Source organism: Sciurus vulgaris (genome assembly GCF_902686455.1).
Source record: "Sciurus vulgaris genome assembly, chromosome: 16".
Lineage (NCBI taxonomy): Eukaryota > Metazoa > Chordata > Mammalia > Rodentia > Sciuridae > Sciurus > Sciurus vulgaris.
In genome coordinates, this window is record NC_136477.1 from 451,411 (window position 1) to 470,505 (window position 19,095).

The following is a 19,095-nucleotide window of genomic DNA, read 5'->3' on the forward strand; positions in this document are numbered from 1 at the left end:
CAGGAGTCCTAAAGAAACACAAGGAGCCAGGCACGGTGGCCATGCCTGTCATCTTAGTGATGCAGGAAGCTGAGGCAGGAAGATCACAGGTTCCAGGACAGCCCAGGCAACTTGGCAAGGCCTTGTCTCAAAATAAAACAGAAAGGACTGAGGATGTAACTCAGAAGCAAAAGAATCTTGGTACTTTGGTCTGAATCCTGCTTCACCCAGCCTGTCAGAGTCCAGGCCCTGCCTGGCCCTCCAAGCCCTGTCCCCAGCCAGTGAAGCCTCCTGTGGGGCAGGGCTCTACTCCCTGGCCTTGGTGAGGGCAATTATCGGGAATTCTCATCAGCTGGGCTAGCGACCCCCCTCCCTGCAGAGTTCTGAGTGGCAGGATCCAGGGCTTGCTGGAAACAAAAGGTGACCCTTGGCTGAGCTGGCTGAAGCTCCGCGTCCTGAGCTCTAGGGCCCCTTCCCAGACTTCACTCCAGCAGAGCAGGGAAGGGAAAGCCCTCACCTGGCTCAGGGAGGGGCCGCAGGAGGCTGTTTCGCTGCGGGAGCTTTGTGTGAAGACCGAAGGCCGGGGCTGGGCAGGCTGGGCGTGAGGGGGGCGCTGGGCAAGTTTCAGGAAGACCCTGCCTGAGGGAATGGCTTTGCCTGGGAGGCCTGTGTGAAAAGGCCTCCAGAACTTGGAGGGCCGCTGAAGGCTGACGTGGGCTTTCAGTGTACGCAACGCAGCGCCCCGGGAGGGCCATAAGTGGGTTTCAACGCGCTTCTGACGGTTGAGACCTGGGCTGGGCGCTTGATGGTCTCCACCCACGTTGGCTGCCACCTGGGCTCCCTCCCAGGCCTGTCTGAGAGGGTGGGGCCCTCCCTGGCACCAGCCTCGCCGGGAACAAAGACGAGCAGCTGGCCCTGGTGGCCCCTGCCAGGAGCCGGACGGGCGTCCTGCGGAGCGCAAATCCACGGGCGTGCACTGCGGCTTCTCCTAAATCCACCGGGACGTTCCTGATTAGCGACTCCGGGGTCCGGGCGGCTGCCGGGCGCGGGGGCCTCCGTGGAAATCGGCAGCCGCCCCTAATCCTGGCTGGAATCCTCTGGCACTGGGCCCGCGGGAGCTGCAGGGCGGCTGGGCCGCGGCCAGGCCCCAGCAGGGCAGCAGCGCCGGGGCAGGCGGGCTCCCGCGGGGCCCGGGCCAGGCTCAGGGAGTTCCGGGGCGGGGGCGCGGAGGGCGGGATTCCGCTCCTCTGCCGACAGTGCGTGCAGGCCTCAGTTTCCCCACCTGTAGGGCGGGCAGCCGCCCACCCTGCGACCCAGGCCTCAGTTTCCCCGCCCCTGCATTCGCGGTCGGACTTAGTTGCTCTGGGGCGGGCCAAGGACGGTCAGCGGTGATCCCAGGGTCACGCTGCGCCCGCAGGTTCCTCGGCCCCTACGCCAGTATCCGAGCAAAAGTTCGGTTTGAATCCGACGTTTTGGCTATGTGCCCACAAGCAAGATGGAGCGCTGCAGGTTTCCTGCCCGACTCCAAGATGGAGACACACCTCCCTTTGCCCTCACGCAGCGGGCGTACAGCCCCTGCCCACTTGCAAGATGGCAGCAGCGCGGGGCAAGCACGCTTCTCGCCGCCTGACACGCCACGTACCCACTCTCAAGATGGCTTCTCCCGCAAAGCCGCTAGCCTGGTGGCAGTTCGCCCATTGGCTCAAAAGTCATCACGTGCCCCCACCCTTCTCGTCCTATCCCTATTCCACAGGTCGTTTCCGCCTTCTTCCGTAAAGGACGGCCATTTCCTCCAATAGCCGCTTGTTCCCTCTCTCAGCCCCACCCCCCGAGCGACTTTCTGGCCATTGAGAGGCACTAGCTAAGGCCAGAGGGGCTGTACCCGCCCCTTGCCGCGGCGGGAGCCAATGAGCAACACGCGCGGGGGACGTGTGCGGGCGTCTCCGCCATCTTGTGAGTCTATAACTCGGAGCCGTTGGGTCGGTTCCTGCTATTCCGGCGCCTCCACTCCGTCCCCTGCGGGTCTGCTCTGTGTGCCATGGACGGGTGAGTCGCGCCGCGCCCCGCGCCCGCCATTCTCTTCGCGCTCCCACCCTTCCTTCGTCCCCACCCGGACTTTCCCCGCTGCTACCGGGCCGGTGCGCGCGCGGGGCCTCTGGTCCGCGTGGCACGCGCGGGACCTGGGCTACGGGGAAGGATGGGCTGCGCCCTTGCCCCGCGGCCTGTCTCCGGATCATCCCGGTGCACTTCCGGCTCCTGCGCGCCGGGTTCCGAGCGCACGCTGCCTCGCGCCCCCTCCCCGCCCTCCCATGCGCGCGGCCCGGACGTTCCGCGTCTTTTCTGCCACGGCGTCGCGCGGCCGTACTCGCTTTCCGTTCTCCTTACACGCATGCGCTGCCTCCGGGCGCGCGGATGTCCCTCCGCACGCCCCGTCTGGCGCCGCGCGCGCGTGCGCCGTGTGCCGAATGCCGCGGGCCCCGCTGCGCGTGCGCGGTCCTCGGCGGGGGCGCGCGCCTTTCCCGCCGCGCGGGCTCAGCCCGGGGCCGGGCGGGGTCCCGGGGCCTGGGGCGCGCGTGGCCAGGGTCTCGCACCCGCAGGCGAGCTGCCGGTGGGCGGCTGCACGGCGCTCGGAGCCCAGAGGTGCTTGGCGCCCCCGGCGTGTCTGCGAGGCGGTTCCTCGCTGCGTCGCGCGGAGTGTGTGGAAGCGGGCCTCGGCGTTCCTTCCGGTGGGCGGGCCGGGGACCCTCCCGGGGCCGTGGTGGAGGCGAGGGCCCGGCACTCCTGCCTTCCCGAGCGAGGGAGAAAGTCCAGTCACGCGGAGCCGGGGTTGATGAGTAACTGGGATTGTATTCTGGCACGCCTGTTAAATTTGTTAATTTTAACCAACCGTTTGAACTGCCAGCTGCTGCGGCCTCTGCAGGGCTCCCCTGCCCCCACCGGGGCGGAAGCCTGTGGCCTTTCCGAGCGCTTCCATTTTTATAGAAAGCAAACAGCAGCCCTGAACTTTAAAGGCAAACCCCAGCTTTTGAGGGAGTGTCTTTTGTCTCTACCTCTAGGCACCGTCCAGAGGCGGGGCCTGGGGTCCTGCTGGGAGGGAGGGGCGCTGGAGGACAATGGTGGCCCCTTTCAAGTTGAGAGTAAGTGACGGCTCACGTCTCAGCCCCTCGGAGCTTCCTGGCTGGCCCTGCCGGTCTCTGCCCCTGGCTGCACACCTTGCTGACATCTCTCCTCTTCTCTCCACAGCATCGTCCCAGACATAGCAGTTGGCACGAAGGTAGGCACAGTTTACTTTGTTTCTTGGGTATACTGCCTTGTCTTCTGTTGGCTTAGAGTGGAGGACTGTGTTTGTTTTTAAAGCAGCACTCCTGCTTGTTTGCAACTTGGATTGGCTGGTAGGGTGTTTAGGCAGGAGTTCTTGAGCCCTGTCTGCATCAGATTGTAAGATTGCCTGCCACAGCGTGAGTTCTGAACCAGCAGGTTTGGTGGTCTGTGCAGTGTGGCTCCAAGTTCCGTGCCACACCATGAGGACTCCTTACCTTTTTGCTAGGAATCTCTCCAGATTCAGGAAAGCTCCCTGGGCTGTGGAGGGGAGCTGTTGACCGAGTCCTGAGCACTGGGGAGAGGAGCCAGGTTCAGTGCATGGAGTTTCTGTGTTTGACACGAGAGTGTCTCTTGGTGGCATTGTGGTTCAGGAGGACCTGTTGTTAGTTACCAGGTTATTTTTGCTCTTAGATTTTCCTAGCATGTTCTAGGTCAAAAGAAGTGGAGGAGTTCATCCTCATCAGCATCAGGCCCTGTGGTTTTGGGTGGTTGGTTTTTTGAAATAGGGTCTCATTTATTTGCCCAAGCTGGCCTCAAACTCAACAATCCTCTTGCCTCAGCCTCCCAAGTAGCTAGGATGGCAGGTGTGGACCTTCTTGCCCAATTGATAGATGTTTAGTCAGCCAGCAGTTGCTCAGGTCCAGAGCTGCAGGACTCTCGGGGAGGCTGAGCACCATACTACCTGAGAACCAGCCTGTGCTTTGAAGGAAAGGCCTTGCCTTGGTGTGCAGACTCGGGCAGCTGTGTCACCTTCCTGCTTGTGATAAACAGCTGGGGGCTGGGGGACGTCCTGTCCTTGGCTCGTTCCTGGAGAGGCTACTGTGGCATGTGCCCACTGGGGCATCCTGAGCAGCTGATAGCTGGTTTGTGGTCAGCCTGGTGACTCCTGCACTGGGTTTCCCTTTCTCACGTGGGCTGGTCTCTACATACTGGATCTTCCTGCAGATAAACCTGCTCTTTCAGTGCCAGGAGAGGGAGTGGGGCTTTGATGGGAAGCCCTTGCTCGGGTACTGTCTGGCTGGAAGGATCCCTGGCTGCTTTGGGAGTCACTTTCCACCTGAGGCTCTCTGCTCTAGGTTCTTCCTGGGGGCTACACCTCCTGCTCAAGAGGTCAGAAGGCGTCAAAACCAGCCTGGGCAGGACAGAGGCAGGTCTCTGTGTGTTGCCTCTGCAGCCAGTGGAAAGGCTGGGCTTGGGTGCTGGTGCAGAAGGTCCTACGTGGAGACCCTGAGCCCAGCCTAAGACCTGGGATGCCTGGGTCACACTTCTGTGGAGTGCGGTTGGACTGAGCCTGTGGCCCCGAGTGGGCGTGGAGTTGTCTGCCCCAGACAGTTGTGGGTGCGCCTACCCTGCCTGTGGGAAGGCGGTTAAGCTCAGGCAGGCAGCCAAGAGGCCACTACTAGGAAGTGCAGCTCCGCCCACCACTGCTGTCCAGGTGGAAGAGGTCCCTTTAAGGTTGATACACGCTCATGAGGCCCCCCCTCCAAGTCCTTTAGGAGGGTGTGCTGTGGGCAGGAAGTGACTCCTATGGTCAGTGTCTGGGGTGGGGTGAAGCTTCATATTTCAGGTGTGCCTGCCCGAGGGAGGTACTCCTGTGTTCTCCAGTCATCCAGTTCCCTACCGCCGTCAGTGCCAGCAGACACAACCACAGTCCTAAAGCTTCCTGTGATGCCCGTTTTGCTTACTGGCAGGGCCAGGCTGAAGCTCCAGGATGGGCCCAGGTCTGTCTAACATACGCTTCATTTATGCAAACCTGACCTTTGCTGCCCTGGATCCTGTAGCATTCCTTGGCCCTAAGGCTTCTTGGGGACAGACAGGCTTTCTCGGTAGGCATAGGGCCGAGGGTCTGAGTGATGACCCCGGCTACTCCCTTGGTAGTGATGCATGGTGCTGGCGGGTCGGCAGTGGCTGTTCCTGAGCCTCCTCCCACAGCTCTTTGGGAGCCCCTGAGTGTCTCCCGCCTTGTCTCCGTACCTGATGCTCAGAGTGGACCTGGGGAGGAGGCACTGGGCCAGGGCAGGACCCAGTGTTGTATGGACGGTGGTGAGGGTGTCCTTCAGAGTGGCACCTCCGTGGGCGACAGGAGGGGTCCTGTGTGGACAGGAGGTAGGGGTTGCTCCTCCACCCAGTGCCCCACAGGTGGCCCAGGGCTTAGTGGGGCAGCTGTGAAGAGAGAAGGCAGGGGCAGAGGTTTGCAGTAGAGTTTTGTGCTTCAGCGTTCTCCGACCCATTTTTGTTTCCCTGGCAACGAGTCTAAGGATTGTCCCCAAATCATCTCCAGTTTCACTTTTGAATCTGAGCCCCTCATCAGAAGGTTGTTTGCTTTTCTAACCCAGGATCAGTCTCCTGGTGATTCCTGAGGGTTGATTGGTTACCCCACTCCCTGCCACGGGGTAGCACGGCCTGCCTGGTGCATAAAGGGGCAGTGTCTCTACTGCTGTAAAAGTGTGCCGAGGCTGAGGGTTGGATTTCCTCAGGCAGCTGGGAAATAGGACAGGCTTGGGGGCTGGAGAGCAGTGGGCAGCGAGGCTTTGTGTATGTGGAAGCCACCAGCAGCTCAGCTGGGAGTGAGGTGCCTCCTGCTCTCGTTCTGAAGGGCTGCAGCTGTGCTCTCATGGGCAGACGCGTGGGGGCTGCGCAGCTAGCCCGCTCCATGTGGCTGCTGGCATGTGCCCCAGGCCACCAGTGAGGGTGGCTAGTGGGGCAGCCTAGGCCTGCAGCTGAAACCCTGCAAAGCCCCAGGCTTCCAGAGGTGTTCACTAGGGACCTGAGACGGTGTCTGCTCTTGGGTGGGGCTGGGGGTGGTGTGAGTAAGGGTCTCTGGTAGTGAGTGCAGCTCGGTGTTGCTCTTGTCTTCCAGCGGGGATCTGACGAGCTCTTCTCTACGTGTGTCACTAACGGACCCTTTATCATGAGCAGCAACTCTGCCTCTGCAGGTAACCCCACATTCAGAGTCCCCACCTGCACCCTGCCGGCTGTGTGTGTGGGTCTTGGATAGAGTCTCGTGTGGCTGTCTTAGCTGGACTTGAGCTTGCTCCTTCCACAGTTCATACCCCGTGGCCTGTGGCCACACTGCAGTTCCAGGGCTGATTGCGGCCCAGAATTCCTCAGGCCATGCTTAACTGTCAGGCCTGCTTTTGGATATATGGAGGCAAAGGTGTGTAAAACTGGATCCTGGCAGTCTTGACCTTGAGCCTCCAGGTTGGTTCCCTCAGCTTTCCTGGGAGCTGGAGGGCAGGATCCTCCAGGACAGGGCAAGGGAGCTCTGGTCTTGGTCAGAGAGAGAGGAGGCCTCTGGGGGAACAGACCCTGCTGCAACCCGGAGCCCACCCCACCTCTTTCAGCTAACGGAAATGACAGCAAGAAGTTCAAAGGTGACAGCAGGAGTGCGGGTGTCCCCTCCCGTGTGATCCACATCCGCAAGCTGCCCAGTGACGTCACTGAGGGCGAGGTCATCTCCCTGGGGCTGCCCTTTGGGAAGGTCACCAACCTCCTGATGCTGAAGGGCAAGAACCAGGCCTTCATCGAGATGAACACAGAGGAGGCGGCCAACACCATGGTCAACTACTACACCTCGGTGACACCCGTGCTGCGCGGCCAGCCCATCTATGTCCAGTTCTCCAACCACAAGGAGCTCAAGACGGACAGCTCCCCAAACCAGGCGGTGCGTCCTGCGTGCGGGACAGGGCGGGCGGCCTCCGGGGGGCGCACCACGGGACTCACTGTACTGCCTCCACAGCGGGCCCAGGCTGCGCTGCAGGCCGTGAACTCGGTCCAGTCGGGGAACCTGGCCTTGGCCGCCTCTGCCGCGGCCGTGGATGCAGGGATGGCGATGGCTGGGCAGAGCCCCGTACTCAGAATCATCGTGGAGAACCTGTTCTACCCCGTGACCCTGGACGTGCTGCACCAGGTGAGGCTGTGGGCACCCAGGCAGGGGCCACCTTCGGGTGGGCAGAGGCTCATACCGTCCTGCCCTGCAGATCTTCTCCAAGTTCGGCACAGTTCTGAAGATCATCACCTTCACTAAGAACAACCAGTTCCAGGCATTGTTGCAGTATGCCGACCCCGTGAGCGCCCAGCACGCCAAGCTGGTGAGTGGGTGCCCAGGGAGGCTTGCCCTGGGGCCTGGCTGCAGCTCACCTGCCTCTCCCTGCAGTCGCTGGATGGGCAGAACATCTACAACGCCTGCTGCACGCTGCGCATCGATTTCTCCAAGCTTACCAGCTTGAACGTCAAGTACAACAATGACAAGAGCCGTGACTACACGCGCCCAGACCTGCCTTCCGGGGACAGCCAGCCCTCGCTGGACCAGACCATGGCCGCAGCCTTCGGTGAGACGCCGTCCCACCCCAGCACAGCGTGCGCGCAGTGTTGGCTCTGAGCCAGGTCCGGCCCCTAGCTGGGTGGGATGCGTAGTTCAGTCAGGCCCTCAGGCCCAGGGAGTAGCTCCCGCACGCTCGCCAGCCCTGAGAGCAAGGACCTGCCCGCGAGGCCCCGGCCGTGCTGGCGGTGCAGGTTGTGGGTGCGGTGATTAGTGTCTCTTTGTTTCTAGGTGCACCTGGTATAATCTCAGCCTCTCCGTATGCAGGAGCTGGGTTCCCTCCCACCTTTGCCATTCCTCAAGCCACAGGTACTCACCTCGGCCCCAGCGACTGCATGCCTCACCCTTTCCACGTAACTCTGCCTCCACGGCAGCCAGCGTGGCCGACTGGTCCCTGGCGAGTGCCGGGGAGAGGGGAAGGGAGCCGCAGGGGCAGCTGCGTCCACAGAGGCGGCTCGATACGGCAGTGGAGAGGCAGGGCAGGGCAGCGGGCCCGCAAGTCGGGTGTTGGCGTTGGCGAAAGCCGCTAACTGCGCAGTCTTGTGGTCTGGTTCCCTTCAAGCACTCGGGCGCGGACGAGGACGCAGTGGAGGGATGTGTCCCTAGTAGTTGAATTTGAGTGGCCTGGTAAGCGAGTGGCCTCCGCTGAGGAGCATGAGCCGGCGGCCGGCACACGTGTGCATCGTTCCGGCCACTGCGGCCGTGGGCGAGCAGTGCGTGCTGCGTCTGCATGGAGGACGGCGCGACTTGCACGCACGCCGCATCCTGTCGGGCCCTGCCTGCGAGGCCCATGTCTGCGTTTTCGGACCCAGGCTTCCGTGCTGTGTGGCGCATGCAGAGGGTCCACAGCCCAGACCTCAGTGCTGCGAGGAGTCGGGTGCACTGGTGGAGCCGCCGGGGCCGTGTGGCTGCACCGGGGGTCCAGAGGAGCCCATGGGCGCCCCTCACAGGGCTGGAGCCTGGCGCCGCCTCCCGTAGCTCCTTGTGCATGAGGAGGGGCGTCTGCGCCCCCTTGTGGCAGGCGGAGGCTGTGCTCATTTCCTGACTGCCTCTTCCCTTCCAGGTCTTTCCGTTCCTAATGTGCATGGAGCCCTGGCCCCATTGGCCATCCCATCAGCCGCAGCTGCAGCAGCCGCCGCGGGCCGCATTGCCATCCCAGGCCTGGCAGGGGCTGGGAACTCCGTCCTTCTGGTCAGCAACCTCAACCCCGAGGTATGTGGGTCCCTCTCGGGCCACTTCTCCTAGAGCACGAGCAGGGCATGCAGGGCACATGGGGGGTCTGGGTCTCCAGCTCTGGAGCCCCCGCAGCGACCTCAGGCTCCCAGCATGGCGGCCTCACTGTGTTGGAGTCTGCTCCATCCCGCGACGTCCCCCTGCTTACTGCCTTTCCCAGGGTCCTCTGAGTTTCCTGTCTTCTGACGTCTCGTTTGGCATTTTCAATTCCGTGACGTTGAGTTGAAATTTCTCCTGTCACTTAACCAAGGCGAGCTAGGCTAGCTGTGGGCCCAGTGGGCACAGCCTACAGGCCGGGGTGCTGGGGGCTCAGGGTGTTCACCTCATGAAGGGACCTGCTGGTGACGGGCGTCACAGACGGCTCCTTGTCTGTGGTGCTCATGCGGCTTTCCGGGGCCTGAGGGGCAGGACTGTGCTGGCAGCAGTCCTGGGTCCTGAGCCAGGGCACTCGGGTGGACCAGCAGCTGCCTCTGCTCGCCGTGCAGCCGTGCTGCTGGTGGCCGCACGGTCCCCTCCCGGCCGCGCCCAGGTGCCTCTCCCTGCGTCTCCCCAGGTGGAGCGCTGCGTGTGCGCGTGACTGGGACACTACCTGGTCTTCTTACGTATTTACTGACCTGTTTTTGCTACTTTTTTTTCTTTTCTCCCCTTTCCCTATTTTTTTTCTTGCCCTGATCCGGAATTTCTTTGCCAACTGACTGCACGGTTCTTCTGCTTCCTGTTGTTGCTTGAAACAAACAAAACATAAATAAATAAAAACAATCCCCCCCAAACCCTGCTCTCCGGAACAACCCGCCCTTGAATATTAACATCCTGGCAACTCATCACATCAACCTGCTCGCCTGCGGGACTGTCTTCCTCCTGGTGGACGATGGCAACTCGCCCCCCTGACCTCTCCCTCCCCCCTGTCCCTTCGCTGCCTTGCTCTGCTGTCCTCTAAAGAGAGTCACACCCCAAAGCCTCTTTATTCTTTTCGGTATGTTATTCCCACTTTATTACCTTGTTTTCGTTTAGTTGGTGGTTTTACGCCCTGAGATGTGCCCTGAGTTTGCGTTGGCATTCTGCCTCCTTACGTGGTCTGCTTCCGGTTTGCAACCGTCTCGCGTAGACGCGCATGGTTACCGCCCTGCATGCTTCTCCAAGAGTTAAGCGTGTCAGTAGCATGTGAACGTGGTCGTTCTCGACAGCCGGCCTGTCCTGGACGTTAGGACCTGGCTGGACGTGGGCGCTCCTGTTAGCGGGCCCTGGGCTGCTAGGCACAGGCTCCCCGGCGGGCTGAGAGCCCCTTGAGGGGTGCGCAGGGGCTCGGGCTGGCACTTGGTGGGGCCAGGCACTCACGGCCTTGTCCCTGGCTCCTGAAGGCGTCTACGGGGACGTGCAGCGGGTGAAGATCTTGTTCAACAAGAAGGAGAATGCTCTCGTGCAGATGGCAGACGGCAGCCAGGCCCAGCTGGGTAAGAGGCGCCCGGCCCTGGGGCGGGCACGGGGCTGCCCACCAGGCCCCTGGTCACATGTCCCCCCTCACCCCCAGCCATGAGCCACCTGAACGGGCACAAGCTGCACGGGAAGCCCATCCGCATCACACTGTCCAAGCACCAGAATGTCCAGCTGCCGCGGGAGGGCCAGGAGGACCAGGGTCTCACCAAGGACTACGGCAACTCCCCGCTGCACCGCTTCAAGAAGCCGGGCTCCAAGAACTTCCAGAACATCTTCCCGCCCTCCGCCACCCTGCACCTCTCCAACATCCCGTGAGTTCAGGCACCCGCGGCACGGCGGGCACGGTGGGCCCTGTGGGCCGAGCCTTGGAGCCCTGAGCACAGCCACCCGCCGGCCGTGGTGGTCCTGCTCTGTCCCCCGCCTGGTCCCTGGGCCTGCCCGGCCTCACACCCCTTCCCTGCAGGCCTTCCATCGCGGAGGAAGACCTCAAGGCCCTCTTCTCCAGCAACGGGGGCGTGGTCAAGGGCTTCAAGTTCTTCCAGTGAGTAGGGCCACTGCCCGCCTGCCCTGCCCTGCCCTGCCCTGCCCCACCCGCCCCACCTGCCCATGCCCACCGCCGCCGGCCCCGCTCTGTTGCAGGAAGGACCGCAAGATGGCGCTGATCCAGATGGGCTCCGTGGAGGAGGCAGTGCAGGCGCTCATCGACCTGCACAACCACGACCTGGGCGAGAACCACCACCTGCGGGTCTCCTTCTCCAAGTCCACCATCTAGGGGCAGAGCCCCCTCAGCCGGGCTCCCGGAGCCGCTTCCGTCATTCCAGAGAAAAGCCACTTTAAGAAGCAGCTGAAGTGACCTTAACAGACCAGAGATTTTATTTTTTTAAAGAGAAATCAGTTTACCTGTTTTTAAAAAAATTAAATCTAGCTCACCTTGCTGACCTTGCGGTGACTGACGGCTCGGGCGCTCGGGGACTGCGGCAGGGGTCCTCCGCCTGCCCGGGGCCAGGCCAGGCCAGAGCCAGCGCCCTGCCTCTGCAGGGCATGTCCGGGGCGCCCCGACCACGACTTGGCTTCCTCGTGCCTTAAACCTGCCTGCCTTGCGGCCTTGCACCAACCCAGGGGGCCTGGGGCCGGGCTCCTGTTCCAGGCAGACGCAAAGTGGCCTCCTGCTCCCGAGGATCATGTGCCCAGTGCTGGGCGGGAGTAGAGACCACAAGGTGTCAGCGGGGCTGGCTGGCACCCCCCACACCACGTGATCAAGTGACGTGATTCTCCCCGTGTCCTCCGGCCCCCCAGCCCCCCCAGCCAGGCCCAGAGGGCACCAGCCCGGCCTCCTCCAGCTTAGCCTTTCATTATAATCTTTGTATCGTGTTCTGATGCGGTCGCGACATCTGTGCCTAGCAATATTTCCAGTTGACCAAATATCCTAATCTTTTCTTCATTTATATGCAAAAGAAATAGTTTTAAGTAACTTTTTATAGCAAGAGGATCCAGCGGTATGAGTGAGCTTTCTCGGTGTTACTTTGTATGCTGTACTTTCTATTTTATTCTTTGTAATCAATTCACTCGCAGGCAGGACCGTCTCCACGCGTGGGGCCTCGCCAGCCCGTGCGCAGTGGCCTTACCCAGCCTCCCGAGATCTGCCTAGGAAGACCAGCTCTAGAACTTTCAGGGGTTTTTTCCTTCAAATTTTGGACCAAAGTCGTGTTTCTGTTCCTGTCTGCTCTGATGCTGGACCCCAGGCGGTGGGAACCCCCAGGTCCTGACCACCCTCCTCCCTGGGGGACACCTGGTCCCATCGCCCCAGCAGCAGGGCCGGTCTCCTCGGACCCCCATTCCGTAGCGGAGTGTGACAAGGGTGTAAATATTTATAATTTTTTATACCTGTTGAGACATGGAGGGGCGCATCGCGGTTTTTTACGGTGACGTGTATATTTTGGTAGCAGCGACTCGGGCTCAGTGTTTGGCGCGCGGGGCCACGAGCATTCCAGTGCCCACCCAGGGCTTGTACGGAGAACTCGATTAAAGCAGTTTTATAACACCTCGGCTTCCCTGTAGACGTCTTCTTTGCTGTCCGCTGTGGAGGGCAGCTGGCCGGTCTGTACTGGATGTGAATAAATTTCTTCTGTACCCTGCGCTTCTGATTTCCCTCTTTTTTGGGCCTGTCGTCTTGCTGCTGTTTCCTCTCTGAATCCAGCCACTTGCTTCCCTCCTCTGCCCTGGGTGACCCTGGCTGGGGGCTGCTGGCCACGTCCCCTGGGCGAGGCCTGAGTCCTAACTGCCCGGAGTGGCAGGGGCCAGGGTTGGGGCTCACCCTGCCCTTGGGCCCCACACAGACCAGAGGACTCGGGACCCTGATGTCAGAATCACCTTTATTATTGATCACGCGGTGCCCGCAGCCCCCCACCCCTTCCACCCACCCCTGCCCTTGGCGGCCTGGACAGCGGGAGTGCTTCAGTCCTGGAGCCGGCGGGCCTGCATCCTCCGGAAGTAGTTCTCGGCCTCAGCCTCACCGGCCTCCCGCTCGCCCAGCGCCAGGCCGCCCGCCTGCCGCCGCAGTGTGGATTCTCGGCTGGCCGGCCCCAGCACCCCATCGGCCGCGCCCTGTGGGGGCAGCCCCTCTCCCGTGGCCAGGTTAACGGTGGCCACGGCCCCGAAGCGCGGCTCCTCCTGGTCCACGTCGCTGACGGACGAGCCGGGGGACACGCCCGGTGGCTTGGAGCCCCCCCGGAAGCCGCGCGCCAGGTCTCCCAGCTCGTACCCCACCTCACCCTCTGACCCCCGGGGACCGCTGCCCGCCGCCTTCCACTCCCAGGGCGCATTACCCGCCGACAGGTGGACCACGGGGTGGTGGGGCGCGTGCGCGTCGATGGTGACAATGCTGGCTGAGTCGCGGTCCGAGGGCGAGCGGTACTGCGAGGAGTCGGAGCTGGCGCTGGAGGACGAGGCCGTCTCGGCCGCCTTGGGGCCCGGCCCGCCCGGGGCCTTGGACATGGCTATGACCTGCAGCAGCCGCGGGGGGTTGGCCACGCGGGGCTGCGTGGGGGCCACGGGGGCCCCGCCCTTCTCGGCCATCATGAGCCACTTGGCACGCACGGCGGCACTGCTCTTGGGGGACAGGCCCGCGCCCGCCTGCACCCCCTCCTCGGGGATGTGCACCAGCGGCTGGGGTCCCGGCCGAGGCGGAAGCATGACCCGCGGCCCCAGCCCCGGCCGTGCCTGCACCGTGGGGTACAGTGAGGGTGGGATGGGGCCCTCCTCCTCCCCGTCCTCGTCCTCGTCCTCCTCCTCCTCCTCCTCGTCCTCCTCCTCGTCCTCCTCCTCCTCTGCCATGGGCTCTGCGGGTGCTCGCAGGTGGGCAGGGCTGGCCTCATCCGGCAGCCCCAGGCCACGGCCCTCCAGGGACTTCTGCTTCCACTCACTGATGAGCTGCTTGGAGCGAGAGGCGTCCAGCGGCACGTGGATGGTCATGTGGCGGCGGGCGGGGTCATCCAGCGAGGGTGTGCTGACCCGGGGCAGCGTGTTGCTGAAGGTCACCAAGTGCTCCTTGCCCATGGGGCTGCGGGGGGCCAGCAGGTCCACATCCACGCTGGCCCGCTTCAGGCTGCCCAGGGACGTCTTCTCTCGGGCCACAGGCCGGGGCACACCCTCCAGGCGGCCTGGGGGGCCCAGCTCGTCCGTGCTCACAGACTTGTTCTGCTGGTAAACCGAGTCGTGGCCCCGCTGGGTCAGGGCCCGCAGCGCGTCCTTGGCAGGTGGGGGAGCCATGGGTTTCTCTGTGGGTGGGGCCTGGAAGTTGCCCACCGCGTGGCAGGCCTAGGGGGACACAGGCCAGTGTGAGCCCCTGCCAGCGACAGCCCTGCCGGCAGGGGACCTGCCCTGGAACCTGAGGGGCGGCTGGGGTCTCCCTGTGGGCGCTGAGGTCTGAGACACGAGGTCGCTTCGGAGTCCCCAGGACATGGCCGGCCTCCCACTGCCCACCACGGCCAGCCTCCCTCCTCGGCGCCTCACCAGGTAGGCCGCGATGCCCGCCCCGATGAGGAAGCCTGCGTAGACGTCCACGGGGTGGCTGCGGTACTGGGTGATCTGGGTGAGCCCACAGACGCCCGCGGCTATGGCGAAGGCGAACACCAGGATGGGCTTCAGCAGCTTGGTGGCGTCCGAGATGACCGAGTTGAAGTACATCTGGGCGGGTGGGCTGGGTCAGGCCAGGCTGGAGCCCGGTGGGCGGGGGCGGGGGGCGGGCACTCACCGACACGTAGACGGCCGCGAAGGCGGACAGCGTGGCATGCTGGGACGGGAAGGTCTTCCTGCAAGAGCGGGGCGTGAGCCGGGCCTGGGGCCCCACGGCCTGCGGGGCGGGCGGAGGACGGGGCTCACCGTGCAGACAGGATGGCGTGGGCGTCGGGGCCAGAGCAGATGTCCTGCGTGATGTAGGGGTTGGCCTCGCAGGACGTGCCCAGCAGGGTGTAGTTGGGCTTGCAGACGGTCAGGAAGAAGGGCGCGTGGTAGCCGGTGGCCAGCTGGATAACGTCGGTCACCAGAGCCGTGGCACACAGGCCGAACACGTGGACGCCTGTGGGGTGGGGAGCGGGTGTCAGGGCCGGGAGGGCAGAGCTGCCTGCCCTGTGCTGGGCTTCCGGGCAGCAGGGAGACGCCAGCACTCACCCACGAACCGCACGGTGCGCCGCAGGAAGGAGTTGAAGTTGCAGCCGCCAGCGCTGATGCTGCCCTCGGCCCCGCCGGCGCCCCCGCCGCGGCCCCATAGCCGGGACTGCAGGCAGTACAGCAGCCCCTCGCCGACCATGATCTGCCCGACAGGGAGCGGTCAGGCAGGCCGCAGGCGCCCCCTCGTCGGGTGGGCGGGCGGGCGTACATGCACTCACCGAGGCAGCAGGGGCCGCGAAGGCCAGGCTGAGCAGCATCAGCAAGGGCACGAGCTCCTCCCTGCTGTCCACGTAGGGCATGGACAGCCTGCGGTCATGGCACTGGAAGCCCACCTGGGCCGGCCTGAAGAGGTCAGTCAGCTCCAGGAAGTACAAGGACACGACGGAGCACGCCACGATGGGCAGCTGCAGGCAGACGCTGGCCAGGTCACTGTCCACCTGCCACTGGTGCTCACTCAGCCGAGTGACCACCCTTGGTCCAGCTGGCATGCCATTCCAGGACCCAGAAACCTGCTCCTCCAGTCGTGATCTCCATCTGCCACCCACCCACTCCCCCACCTGCCTGTCCACCTTCGCCCACCATCCACACACCCATGGTCCACTCACCTGTCCACCTACATACCTCCCAGCACCCATCCACCCGCCGTCCGCTTCCTCAGCAAGGAGCCTCAGGCTCTCCTCCCACTGGGCTTCCCCTCCCCTGCCCCACCCAGGATGTGCTTCCCTTAGACACCACCGCTGGCCAGGCACCCTGGACAGCCTCCCTGGACAGCCTCCCTGGACATCCCTGTGCTGCTTCCTTCTACCAGGCCCCTCTCCCAGGAGCTGCCCACACCACACAGCCCTGAGAAAGTCCCAGGGGATGCGTGTGGCAGCCCCTGTAGGGGAAGGGGTGCGTGTCTGAGGGGCCAGAGTGAAGCCCCCAGGGAACCGAGGTCCACACCCACCTGCAGCCCCGGCCCTGGCCCCAGCCCTGCGGCAGGTTCGAGGTAGGACAGACTCCCAGGCCGCAGGTCAGGGCCAGGCTCTGCCAGGGCCAAGCTGGAACCAAATGTCCTGGGGCACGCTGGGATCGGGGCGCCGGGCCTCTGACCCAGGAGCAGCTCCTCAACACCTTCTGCATGCAGGTGTGAGGCCCAGGCAGGACAGCCATGGGCAGCCCCTGCCTGGGCTGGACTCCTGGCCCGAGCATGCCTCGGTTTCCCCCGCTGCAACTTGGGGATGCTAAAGTAGCCACGTCCTCGGGCACCAGTGCAAGGGCTGGGTGGGTGCAGATTCCAGTGCGTGGCCCTGCGGTTACTCTTCTCTTACTATTTCCGCGTGGTTGGCCGCAGTGGAACTCAGAGCGGGCACAGGCAGAGTTCCTAGTGGGGCCTGAGCACAGCCCTACAAACATCAAATCCTTACGAGAAGGTTGCTTAGGGGCCGGGCTGCAGCTCAAGGGTAAGAGTGCCTGCCTGCTCGCGAGGGGCTCTGCTTCAAGCCTCAGGGCTCAGAAATGAAGCCTGCTTTGAAGTTCTCTGTGGATCCACCCCTGACACTGGGTCTCGGGCAGGTGTGACTTCAGTGCCCTCCTCACCTGCATGCTAACAGGGCAGGCAAGGGGGCACTGGGGAGCCACAGCAGGACCTGGGGCTGGAGAGAGGCCAATTCTGAAATGGGCTGCTAAGCAGGGGGAGGGGGGAGGGGAAACCAGGGCAGGATGGAGGCAGAACCTCAGCTGGGCCACAGGTGGGTGCAGCAGTGGTGAGGTGCGCATCCAGACTCCATGGGCCATGTGGGGTCCCATGTCACAGCCTGCCACCCAGGAAGGTCCTTAAACCCCCACCCCTCACTCACTCCAGAGACCCTCAGCTGAACATCACTGGCCCAGAGCACGGCTGCCCGAATCAAGCGTGTCCTGCCCATGTGCTGCTACGGCAAAAAGGAACAGCGCCTGGCCTCGCCCGTCCCCCCAGCGACTCCAAGGCTGAGGCACGGGAGGGCGAGGTCCAAGCCAGCCTGCGTGGGACCCTGACTCAAGAAAAACACAGAGGGCCAGGGCACAGCTCAGTGGTGGGGTCCCTGCCTCCTGTCAGGAAGCCCTGGGCTCCATCCCCAGCGCTGCGGAGTAAGAATAAAGGTGGAATAAGAAGTGTGAGGAGAGGAGGGTCTCAGAGGGGTTTCCCCAGGGTGAGACCCGGGAGAGGGGAGGGAGCAGAGGTGCAGGCCTCCGCCAGAACCGCCTTGGAAAACAAGCAGGGGCCTGCAGGGCGCCTGGGGCTCCGGGCAAGACCCTCCCTGGGACTGGGTGTTCTGGGAACGCCATCCAAGGACACAGCGGGCACCAGCCTGAGCGCTGCCTTCCACCCTTAAAGAACTGTGCCCCGCTGGTTCGGTCTTTTGTAGATATTAACTCCCACCAGCTCCACTCTAGGAATGGGGATACCCGCCTGGAGACAGGGGCCCGCTGCACCTCTGCACCTGCCAAATGAGCAGCAGGGGAGGGCTTGACCTTCGACCTCCCGCTCCACAGTCCAGGAGGTGGGGGCTGCACAGCACCCAGCCCCGCCTCCTGTCCTGTGGTTTCCCGGCCACCAGCCCCTCCAGGCCAGCTACTGACCTGTACCCCTGAGAGTCCCACCTCCCAGCATGTGCCCCACTGTCCTCTTCGGTGCCTCTGGAACTCCTACTCGACCTGCAGGGCCCAACTCTTCTGACCCACTTCCCAGGCCCCACCCCAGCCCCGCGTTCTGCCCCACCGAAGAAGGCCAGAGGCAGCAGGGCCCGCTCCTGCCCCCCCCAAATGGGGGTGTCGGAAAGTAGGCGGAACGGTGGCCCCACCAGCGCGACCCCCACGCACCTCCACGAAGTAGAAGCAGGGCAGAAGCGTCATGCTGTCCTTGGGGGTTTTATTCTTCTCCTTGGCGTGGATCATGGTGTCGCGGGCGCTGCAGGCCGCGGGAGGAGAGGAACAAAGCCGCGCAAGAGGGTGGACGTCAGACGCCGGGGTGCCCGGTGGCCGGCGGGGAGGGTCGGGCAAGGATGCGCAAGAGCCGGAGGGGAGGGCGACCGGGGCCTGCTCAGCACCTAGGCTTCCGGGCACCCCGCACCCGGCGCGGGTCGGGAAGGGCCAGCGAGAGCGCCCGGGCTACGCCCCCGCCGGCGCGGCGCACCCGGGGTGGGGTCGCGGGCGCCCGCAGCCCCCTCACCTGGCGGCCGGCGCGGAAACCGCGGAGCTGGCGGCGGCCGGGCTGCGGCGTCGCGAGCACAAAGCGCGGCCGCTCCCCGCAGGGGCGGGGCGGAGGGGCGGGTCGCGGGGACCCGGCGGCCGGGGCGCGCGGCGCGGGCTCTTTGTCTGCGCGCGTCGGGGCGCAGCGCGTCCACCGCAGGCCGCGGGGCGCGCCGCCCGGCCCCGCCCCTCGCCCGCGCGGCCGCCGCCTCCGGGCCTCGGCCTCGGGCCGGGTCTGCGTCCCGCCCCGCGGCCCGGGCAGCGCGGGCTCCCCACCTGGCCTCCTGGGAGGCCCCGGGACGCACGGTGGGGCGCGCGGTCTGCGTCTGCCCGCGCGTCTCACGGCCTCTCGCGCCCGCCCGGCCCCGTTCGCGGCCCCGGGTGCGGGATACCCGCCCTCGCCGGCGCCGGTTCCATGGCGAGCTCCGCGGGCGCCCGAGCGACCGGAGACAAAGATGCCTGGCCGGAGCGGCGGGGCTCGCCTCGTCCGCCCGCGGCCGGGGCGCAGGCCTGGAGGTGCGGTGCACCTGGCCCTGTGGGGCGAGCACGGCCGACCCCCGAGCTCCACTCGGGGAACCGAGACCCGGGGAGCTCAGCTCACCGCGCACGGTCGTCCGGCCTCCCGGCCTCCCGGCCTCCCGGCAGGGGTCCCTGCGCGCCTGTTTCAGCCCCTCTACACCCACCGCACGCCAGGCCTGAACAGCTGCTGGCAGCGGCGACATAACCTGGCAGCCCCGCAGTCGCCTCGCTAGCTTAAGACCTGCGCCCGCGGGCCTCCGGTGTGCGCCTCGGCCTTCACTCTCCACCCTGCCGCCCTCGCCCTTCTCCGGTCTGTCCTGTTAGTCACGATATTTTTCCGAAATTGACTTCTGTCTTCAGTCCCAACTGCATATTTTCAAAGAGCTTCCTTGTGGCAATGTTAGGGAACA

The 19,095-nt window shown here is 64.3% G+C and overlaps 2 protein-coding genes across 4 annotated transcripts; one reads left to right on the plus strand and one right to left on the minus strand.

Moving 5' to 3' along the window:
* The first annotated feature begins 1,882 nt into the window (after positions 1 to 1,882).
* On the plus strand, positions 1,883 to 12,329 carry PTBP1 (polypyrimidine tract binding protein 1). 3 transcript variants are annotated; one of them, XM_079116575.1, is made up of 14 exons: positions 1,884 to 2,025; positions 3,223 to 3,253; positions 6,161 to 6,236; positions 6,645 to 6,964; positions 7,040 to 7,210; positions 7,281 to 7,391; positions 7,457 to 7,631; positions 7,853 to 7,930; positions 8,685 to 8,833; positions 9,794 to 9,827; positions 10,213 to 10,305; positions 10,383 to 10,599; positions 10,752 to 10,829; positions 10,928 to 12,329. In XM_079116575.1, exons 1-14 carry the CDS (start codon positions 2,018 to 2,020, stop codon positions 11,058 to 11,060), a joined length of 1,674 nt encoding a protein of 557 aa, XP_078972701.1. In that variant the 5' UTR covers positions 1,884 to 2,017; the 3' UTR covers positions 11,061 to 12,329. The 3 variants fall into 3 exon arrangements, with proteins under 3 accessions (XP_078972702.1, XP_078972701.1, XP_078972703.1); XM_079116577.1 differs by lacking the exon at positions 1,884 to 2,025 and adding an exon at positions 2,974 to 3,116; XM_079116576.1 differs by lacking the exon at positions 7,853 to 7,930 and having other exon boundaries at positions 1,883 to 2,025.
* Positions 12,330 to 12,709: 380 nt separating this feature from the next.
* On the minus strand, positions 12,710 to 18,248 carry PLPPR3 (phospholipid phosphatase related 3). The gene is given in 8 exon segments (XM_079116557.1): positions 12,710 to 14,104; positions 14,300 to 14,492; positions 14,494 to 14,598; positions 14,669 to 14,864; positions 14,957 to 15,098; positions 15,175 to 15,360; positions 17,798 to 17,885; positions 18,147 to 18,248. Coding segments are annotated over 7 exon segments (2,259 nt in total). The 5' UTR covers positions 17,873 to 17,885; positions 18,147 to 18,248; the 3' UTR covers positions 12,710 to 12,742.
* Between the last annotated feature and the right edge of the window lie 847 nt (positions 18,249 to 19,095).